Source organism: Rhinopithecus roxellana, chromosome 8, assembly GCF_007565055.1.
Source record: "Rhinopithecus roxellana isolate Shanxi Qingling chromosome 8, ASM756505v1, whole genome shotgun sequence".
NCBI classification, from domain to species: Eukaryota; Metazoa; Chordata; class Mammalia; order Primates; family Cercopithecidae; genus Rhinopithecus; species Rhinopithecus roxellana.
Window position 1 is genome coordinate 73,264,876 of NC_044556.1, and position 9,856 is coordinate 73,274,731.

Consider the following 9,856-nt stretch of genomic DNA (forward strand, 5'->3'; position numbering starts at 1 on the left):
CTGACAACGGATAGTTTAGGGTGAAGGTGCTAGAGGGTGCAGGGGATGGTTTGAGCAGTTGAGAGCCAGACAAGGTGGTAGCTGAATGGGCAAAGGAATAATTAATAAAAGAGGCATTTTGGAAGACCAGCAGGAAGGATAAAATTGAGTCCGTTCCTAGGAAGTTTCTTGGACATTGAAAGTGAGGCTCTGCCTTGGTATAGGGCTGAGTTTCCCATTTTGGAAACTGGGAGAGCCATGGTGCCATTGACATTCTTCTTTTCCTTTAAAACTCCAAATATGTTTCTTTTTCTTGATTAATCTTACCACATTCTGATTGCTTTTTTCCTTTGGGAGTGATAAGAATAGATTTCAGAGAGAGATGGTTTTTGATCAGGGCCAGGAACACTGGGTAGGAGTTGAGTTGGCAGAAATGAAATGGAGATGTGTGTAGGGCACTGGATGAAGGAGAGAGTCTGAGCAGAGGCAATGGTGTGAGCCAGTGATATGTTTGGCAAAAATGCATAGCTGTTGATGGAAGGAGTAAAGTCCCGATTAGGACTGGTGACATGAAAAATATGAGAAGACTAGCATCAAGGCCATGCCTCGGACTCCTGGCTACCTCTTTAAAGTTTAAAATTTATTTTGCTGAGCCCTATAGAGTCACCAAATTGGCTATTACTACAGATGAAGCTCTACACTGGAGGAGGAGGACTCAGATCTGTAACAACCAGTTTTTTTTTTTCTCTCTCTTTCTAGCCCAGAGTTTCTTACTATGATCTGGGTGCTTGGGGAGGAAGGCTGGGTAGAGCTAGACTCATCATCTGCTTTGGTGTTCTTGGGAGCTTATCTCTTTTCCTGCCAGGTAGCTAGTTTTTCCTTTCTTTCCTGTCCTTCACCTCCAGACCTCCCTCGTTTCTTTTCTTCCCTTCTCTCTCTGTCTCTCTCTCTAAAATACAGTTGGGAAGAAAAAGTTATCAGCCGTGGGAACCTCTGGTGCACAGGTGTGAGGATCAAAGAGCTTTTCTGCCTTAGAATTAATCAGTTACCTCCCACTCACTCTAGCTCAGAAGTTGATCTACCTTCTCATCTTAAAATGCTAAATTTCATGGAAGTTATAAAAGTTTCTCTCTTCCCACCCCTAACAAGAAGGAAAAACGAGTCCTCAACAGACTTACCTGCATGTAGTAGCTTATTACACAGTTCCTAGGTGTGAAGCAAGTGCCTGACCTTCAGGAAGCTGTTCCCGCTGCAGTGCTCAGGTAAGACACCATCACCGTCACCCACCTGGCTAACCTTCCCTGCTGCCCACCCCAGGACACCACACCTCTCAGGAATTAGATGAGATATGGTATAAAAAGTTTTTTATTTCAAAATGCAAAATGGTGGTCATTGTAATAATTAATAATAATAATATAAAAAGCATTTATCCTTTCTAGTGCAAAATGGTAGACGCATTTAGATAATTCACACAGTATTGGATGCGTCATGACAATGCAGTGCTGCACAGCAGCAAAACTCAATCCCAAACTCCTTTTGGTGGATGCTCATGGTAGGTCAGTTCTAGATGTCAGCAGTTTCTCTGAAGTTAAGTCCAGATAAAAAACAGCACATGCTCCTGCACTCTCCCAGCGGAGTCAGGCTCCTGTGCGCGCGACCCCTCTGTCTCTCCCTTCCTCTTTCGGTCTGTTTGTCTCTGTCTGCTGCCTCTCCCTCCCACTCCGCTGGTCTCCCACAGTTCCTACGCGGCGTGCGGCCGGTTGGAGAGGGCCCGGCCACCGAGGACGGTGTCCTGCTGCTTGCCTTTCTCCTGCAGGGCTTGCTTCTGGAGAGCCTGTCGCTCCAGGGCGGCCTGCAGCTCCGCCACGGCTGCCTCCTGGTCCCGAAGACGGCTGGCAGCCGTGAAGGGGCTGCACACAGTCTCCATCAGGCCGAGCACCACGCCGAAGAGGGCCAGCACGCTGCCCAGCACGTACAGCTTCACCATCTTCCCCTTGCGCTTCTGGGCCATCATCTCCCTTGCCAGGGGGATCAGCTCCTGGACCGTTTCCATCTCGGCTCTGGGCTCTCGGAGGCGGGAGTGACCTGCAGGAGGAGCAGCAGGAGAGGGGACTTCAGCCACCGAAGAACGGCTGCAGCCTCCCGCCACCCCGCACCCAGCTTTTCTTGGGGAGGGCTCATAGAAAGGGGGACCACCTTAGTGGCAGGGCGCGAGCAGGAGGCAGCGCGAGCTGCAGTTGGCGGCGGTCAGCGTGTCCGTCGATCCGACTGGCCTCGGCGTTCTCCTCCGCTCGGCAGCTGCAACTCTTCCAGTTGGAGACTCCGCCGCTGGCACCGCTTTAGCGTCCGGAGGCCGCTTATATATTTTCTCCGAGACACGCCTCCTGGGCTCCCGGGCCCAGACTGGCTCGGCCAGAGCCCTGGGAACGCGGAGGGGGAGGAAGAAGAGGAGGGGGAAAGGAGGGGGTGGAACCCCGCTGGGACCTGGCAGGAGGTGGCCACGCGCTGCGCACGCTCCGACTGTGTGAGCTAGGGGACCCGGCACGCGCGGGGTCATCGGCAGCGGGGCACGCGGAAGGGCCAGTGTGCACGCAAAAATCCCACTCTAGGCTAGCGCAGGGGAGGACCCGGAGCCCAGGGAGGTGTCCGCGGACATTTCTGACATGACCGCACCTTCTTACTGGTGTCAGTGGGTGCAAGCTTCCCTCATCCAGGACAACCTGACATTATAAATAATGAGGGAATCTGGGGGTTCCATCTAAAGAAAAACTTTCCTTTTTCTTGGGAAGGGTTATCATCTTTCCACGTGTGTGGCAATTGCATCAGAGAGGAGAAGGCAAGGGGGAGGGATCTGGGTAACAGGATAGAGCAGGTCACGCTTGGATAAAGCAATATGTGCTAATATTGTTTCTTTCCTGCCTGGTTGGTTTTATTTAGAGGTACATGCATGTATAGCTAGAGTCAGTTGATGGAAAACTATTCATTGATAGTGCTTTTATGCACAGAGGGGTGTGTGTGTGTGTGTGTGTGTGTGTGTGTGTGTGTGTGTGTGAGAGAGAGAGAGAGAGAGAGAGAGAGAGAGATTAGTCTCTTTGCCTGCAAGCTGTTTCCTTATGTACTTCCGTGTATCAGGGAACAGCCTTTAAATTCAAATTGTTCTCACTTCCACTTGAGGAGTGGAGTTGGGAGCTGGAGTATGGGGGGTCGAGTATGGAAGGTGCTGTTGGTAGAAGTTTGTCTGCCATTCTAGAATGGAAGTATTTCATACTCTCCTCAATAATTCTCTGCCACCCTCCTGAGTTTGGGGGTACAACTTCACTGCTCCAGCTCAACTTCAGCTTTGAAGCAGTTTGTGGGCAGAAGGGTATGTAGTAGACAGCTTAAGTTAGAATCCAGAGTGTGAGTACTCTTGGATGTTGAAGATGTAGGATTCATTTTGATCAGGATTAGATATAATCACCTGGAGCCAAGGGAGCGTTCTAATTTGGCTTTGGTTATGGATATGCCAGAATTAGCAAAGTAGGGGAAAAGGAGAAGCAAATTGGCCAAAGGGCTTTAAGCAGAGAAAGGGAGGGGTCAGGGGAAAGAAGGGGAAATCAAACTGGCCAGAAAATTGCAAAGGTCAGTGATGCAATCTTGCAACAGCCTTTGCAGTCGGTCAGACTGAGCCTGAAGGGCGGGTCAGGGGAAAGGGCTGTCTCAGGGATCAAATATTTTAGTTTTTGAATTGTTAACAGGAATCTTTCTTTGGGGGTCTGAAGCAATTTCCCAGATGATTCAGTTTAAAAAGGCAGCAATAACAACTACCTTTTGCCTTGGCTATTAATAGTTCAGGCAAGGGCTTGTGTGTGGAGAATGGTCAAGGTTATCTAAATAGCTTATTTGAAATTCTACATTTTAGAATTTAGTCTGTTTGAGTCAAGGTGACCAGGGGCCAAAGAGGATTGATTATTCCTGGAGGATTGTATTTCCTGCTTATTGTTCTTTTAACCTTGTCAGGCAGGAAAATTTTGTAACAAGGGTTCCTGCCAAGTTTAATATCAGTCTTGGCATTTTCTTTGAATCTTCCTTATAATTTCAGAACAACCTCTGTAACTGGCAGAAATGATTAGTGAGCTTTCCCAGTATCTGCGAGGGTTCCAAACCCATTGATTTCTGGAAGAGCATGTGATGTGTGCCCTCATATGAGGGCTGTCACTTGGTTTCCATTCTGAAGGTGAGTCAGCCTAGCTTGGGACCCAAAACTCTGAAATTGACTGGTCCAGTAAGCATTTCCTGTGTTTCTGTAACACAGAGATGCAAACCACACATCTTCCTAGGTCAGAAGGCTGTAATTTATCTGGGGTTCCCCTTTCCTGTGATTTGCTGTGTTAGCGCACATCACCAGCTCAGATCCTTTTTTGATAATTTGACTTTGACCTCCAGGTTCCAGCAGCTATATTGGCAAGAGCTGGACAGAGGAGGGGCAGCAAGTGCCGTGAACGGAGGTCACTGGTAGATTTGATCTTCCTAGTTTAGGTGGTAGCTGGGGCTGAGTGGGAGATGATGGGGGTAGAAGGCTAAGGAATCCAGTGTCAACTCATGTCTAGGAATTTCTGAGCGCGGCTCATCTGTCTGGGTGGGAAAAGAGAACCTGGCTCCTAGGGTAGAAGGTGACTAGGTAGGGCTCGGAAACTAAACACGTACTTTAATGGGGCTGATGTCATTTTTAAGGAAGTAAAGCACTGTGTTGTGTCATGCACATGGGTAAGACACAGGTTATAGCTATGATGGTCAAACCAAGCCACAGGGTGACCAACCATCTTCCTTTGCTCAACGTTGAGGGGTTCTCTGAAATGCAGGACTCCCAGTGCTAAAACTGAGACACTTCCAGGCGAACTGAAACAGTCATCCTACCCTTGAGTCTATCTCAACATTTAACTCTTGCCACTTCTAGGAAGGGCTAGTTTAAATTTTTTATATTTTGCTTTCTAAATCCCTTTCTCAGACACATTCAGAGCCATCTTCAGAAGGTAAAGTCATAAAGGGGTACATGTGTTTCAAGGGGTAAGTGCAGAGGAGGGATAGAACTGTCCCTACCACTCTGTCTTGGAGATTGAAGACACAGGGAAAAGAGGTCTTTTGGATGGTTAGTTGTAAATGAGCTTCAATAATAATTATTATTACAATAATTATAATAATAATTATTATTTTGTTACCAGCTGCTTGCCACCTACACAAAGTCACTGTCCACCCTTGGGACTCCAGGCAGCTGGAGGGAGGGAGTCATAATAGGAGATATGACAAAACTATTTGTAGTTTTTTTTTTTTCTTTTTTCTTTTTTTTTTTTTTTGAGACAGACCCTCGCTCAGTAGCCCAGGCTGGAGTGCAGTGGCACGATCTCGGCTCACTGCAAGCTCCGCCCGCCAGGTTCACGCCATTCTCCTACCTGAGTAGCTGGGACTACAGGCGCCCACCACTACGCCCAGCTAATTTTTTTTTGTATTTTTAGTAGAGACGGGGTTTCACCATGTTGGCCAGGATGGTCTCGATCTCCTGACCTCATGATCCATTCGTCTCAGCCTCCCAAAGTGCTGGGATTACAGGCTTGAGCCACCGCACCCGGCCTATTTGTAGTTTTAAGACTACCCCACTTGAAACTTTTTTTTAGTCCCTTAGTTACTTTCATAGTTTTAGAAAGAAAGCTTCTTATCACTCAGATATCAAGGGAAGACACTGAAATTTATATGTGTAGCCTCTATCTTTTCTGGTCTTATAGACAAGAGTTCTAGAGTCTAGATATTTCTGTGTGGATACCCTGCTATTATCACAGCTTGACACAATTAAAACAAGACTCCTTCCCTTCTCTGTACTCTTACAAGCTTAGTCTTCTTAATATCCTTATTTCTAGCAGTGACATCTCCATTTCATTTGTTCTCTGGGCTTAAAATATCATGGTAGTTATTTGGAGAGGCCTTTCCTGACTACTGCATCCCACCACTCTCCACCCAGTGCCATACTTTCTTTTTCTTCATAGCACTTGGTTACCTGACTATATGTGGATGTACTTAATGGTTTGGTTTTATATTGTCTTCCACGTGCATTGCAGGATAGGCTTCATGAGGGTGGGGACTTTGGTTTGCTCCTCACTGTGTCCCCAGTGCCCAGTATAATCCTTAGCACATAATAGGTCCTTAATTGGTAACTATGGGATTAATGAATGGCTTTCCCATTGGACTGTGAAGCCTGGCAGGGAAGGGGCTGTTTTTGTTGTTGTTTGTGTGTTTTTGCATGCAGTCCAACTTTTAGTAGATGCTTAAAGAAGCATTCAGATTTTTTGGGGGACACTTTTTTTGCTTTTAATCCTTTATCCTCTAATCCATCTTAAACACTACCACCAAATGAATCTTCCTAAAATTTAATTTTTTATTGTCAACTGCCTGTTTAAAGCTCAAGATCATTTCTTATTGCCCACGTAATGGACTTCTGGATCCTGCATGTTGAATTTGCTTGATTGAGTATTCTTGGAAATCAGGACCTCTATGGTCTGATCTCCTGTTCTTCTCCCACAACAGCCCTTTGCTCCACAGAGAGGTTTCTTCACAGGCCAAAAAACAATTCATTCTCATTGCTGCTGCTTCATTTTTGCTCACACTGTTGTTTCTATCTGAAATGCTGTCCTCTTTCTACTTTGTCTTCCTTTCTTCCTTGAGGTCAAGTTCATGTGCTCCAAGAAGCTACCACTGCCCATGCCAGCACACCCTGATCTCTCCTTTCTGTGAATTTCAGTCGCCTTTGGGGCTTGTACTGCACAGGTTGGCACTGGATTGATTACCGTTTTGTACAACTCTCTCATTGTTTCCTGTGGGCTTGCCTCAGCTCTGTGGAAGACCAAAGCTTTGTATCTTTTGTGGTGCTAACATAGAATAGGGGGCTAGTCAATATTAGTTACATTGACCTAAAAGTCAGTGCTGGGATAGAGAGGGCAAAGTGACCAGTTAAGGCTCTCTTGGGAAGTTATTTCAAGCACAGTAGCCTGTCCTTGGCTCAGAGCCTTGGTGTTGAAATTGCCCAAGACCTGGCAATTTGGCTTAGTTTCCTCCACTCTGGTCTCCTCACCTTTCACTTCCACTCCCAACTTAGTGTCTGACATTGCAGCCTTTGACTCATTCTGGGGCACCTTCCAGCCTACCCCTGGTACAAATCAAGGCAAAGAAACAGACTTTATAGGCATTCTCCTTTTGTCCTTCATAGCTTTTGGTCAAGCAGAGCCACCAGCTGCTGGGGCATGCAGACTGCGCTGGGAGCATTGAAAACCATGGATGGTGTGGGTAGAATTACCTGCACCCTGCTGCCTACATACCATTTCCAGATTAAACAATAAACTTTACAAGTTTGAATCAGCACAAGGAATTTTTCCCAGGCTCAAATGCCAGTTGGACTTAAGGGTACAGGGCTCTAAAGTCAAGCAAACCTGGGTTCCTTCAAATCCTGACTCCTACATTTGCTAGGGCCTGACCTTAGGCAAGTGACTTAACTTCTATAGCTTCTATTTCCACATCTGTGTGAAGTAAGAGTTATGATAGCCCCTATCAAATGGGGTGTGGTGATGATGATAAGCCCCTATGAAACAGAGTATGATGAAGAGTGAACGAGATAGAGCTCTGTAAGGGACTTAGGCAGTGTCTGGCACAAATGAAGCAATCGTTAAATGATGGCTGTTATTATTCAGTTGTCTTTGCCTCTTGCTCTACATCAGCAATTTCCATGATGCTTTATCAAAGCCCAGGACATTTGCATTCCTTAGGTGACATTTAGGTAGCTTCTAGTAAGGCCCAAAAATATTCGTTGAAGCCATCCATGTACCTGACACTGTGTTAATCATAGTTATAGAAAGCAGAATACAGGCCGGGTGTGGTGGCTCATGCCTGTAATCCCAGCACTTTGGGAGGACGAGGCGGGCAGATCAGGAGGCTAGGAGATCAAGACCATCCTGGGCAACATGAGGAAACCTCGTCTCTACTAAAAATATAAAAATTAGCTGGGTGTGGTGGCACATGCCTGTAATCCCAGCTACTCGAGAGGCTGAAGCAGGAGAATCGCCTGAACCCAGGAGGCGGAGGTTGCACTGAGCTGAGATCATGCCTCTATACTCCAGACTGGTGACAGAGCAAGACTCCTTTTCAAAAAAAAAAAAGCAAAAAAAAAAAAAAAAAAAAAAAAAAAAGCAGAATACAAACTGCATTTGCCCTCAAGAAGCTTACAGTGAAGTAGAAGACACAGACTGTAAATGAGGTATTATCATATATTGGGATAGGCACTGTAATAGAAATTTATACCAGATGAACAAAGAGAACAGAATGAGACAGGTATGATCCATCTGGGGAGGAGGTGGTCAAAGAAGGCCTACGGGTAAATGATTCCTGAGAGGCTTAGGATGTTAAAGGATGGCTGGTGTTCACCAGGCGGTTCTGGGATAGGGTGTTGTTCAGGGCATGGGGAGGCCTTGAATGAGATGGGACTGTATATGAAAAGGGAGGATGCAAGATAAAGCATCACATGGTCCAAGAGAAGTTAGACAAGTTTGGTGTTAAATCGTAAAGGATGGATTTTGGGAAATGGCAGAAAATGAGCAGGAAGCAGTAAGTAGGGGTCAGATAATGAGCAGTTGTGTAAATAATCACTTACTCATGTCATACCTAGGAACTAGTGACCACTCCCTTCTTCTAGAGACACATTTCTCTTTGGCTTCCATGATACCATATTCTGCTGGTTTTCCTCTTACCCTGTTCTGGACAATGCTCAGGATCTTTATCTCAATTGTCCTTTTTATCTAACCTACAAATGTCAGCATTTCTCAGGACTTAGTCCTGGAGCCCCTTTTCTTATTCCACATGCTCTCTTCAGTGATTTAATTTACCGCCAGGGCTTCCATTGCTGCTTCTACGCAGCCGACTTACAAATCTGAGCTGTAGACCTGTGTATCCCTCTGCCTATTCTACATTTTGATTTGGATGTCTTGCAGGTATCAGAATTACTGTGTCTGAAGCCAAATTCAATATTTCTACCCCATAAACATAACCACCTTTCTTTTTTCTTTTTTCATTTTTTTATTATACTTTAAGTTCTAGGGTACATGTGCATAACGTGCAGGTTTGTTACATATGTATATTTGTGCCATGTTGGTGTGCTGCACCCATCAACTCGTCAGCACCCATCAATTCATCATTTATATCATGTATAACTCCCAAGTGCAATCCCTCCCCCCTCCCCCCTCCCCATGATAGGCCCCAGTGTGTGATGTTCCCCTTCCCTAGTCCAAGTGATCTCATTGTTCAGTTCCCACCTATGAGTGAGAACATGCGGTGTTTGGTTTTCTCTTCTTGTGATAGTTTGCTAAGAATGATGGTTTCCAGCTGCATCCATGTCCCTACAAAGGACGCAAACTCATCCTTTTTTATGGCTGCATAGTATTCCATGGTGTATATGTGCCACATTTTCTTAATCCAGTCTGTCACAGATGGACATTTGGGTTGATTCCAAGTCTTTGCTATTGTGAACAGTGCTGCAATAAACATACGTGTGCATGTGTCTTTGTAGTAGAATAATTTATAATCCTTTGGGTATATACCCAGTAGTGGGATGGCTGGGTCATATGGTACATCTAGTTCTAGATCCTTGAGGAATTGCCATACTGTTTTCCATAATGGTTGAACTAGTTTACAATCCCACCAACAGTGTAAAAGTGTTCCTATTTCTCCACATCCTCTCCAACAACTGTTGTTTCCTGATTTTTTAATGATTGCCATTCTAACTGGTGTGAGATGGTATCTCATTGTGGTTTTGATTTGCATTTCTCTGATGGCGAGTGATGATGAGCATTTTTTCATGTGTCTG

At 45.6% G+C, this 9,856-nt stretch overlaps 1 protein-coding gene across 1 annotated transcript; it reads right to left on the reverse strand.

Moving 5' to 3' along the window:
• Positions 1-1,326: 1,326 nt before the first annotated feature.
• G0S2 (G0/G1 switch 2) lies at positions 1,327-2,486 on the reverse strand. Its single transcript, XM_010365613.2, has 2 exons — positions 2,176-2,486; positions 1,327-2,064 (listed from the first exon to the last, which is right to left on the reverse strand). The coding sequence occupies exon 2, from the start codon at positions 2,030-2,032 to the stop codon at positions 1,721-1,723; it is 312 nt and encodes a 103-aa protein (XP_010363915.2). The 5' UTR covers positions 2,033-2,064; positions 2,176-2,486; the 3' UTR covers positions 1,327-1,720.
• Between the last annotated feature and the right edge of the window lie 7,370 nt (positions 2,487-9,856).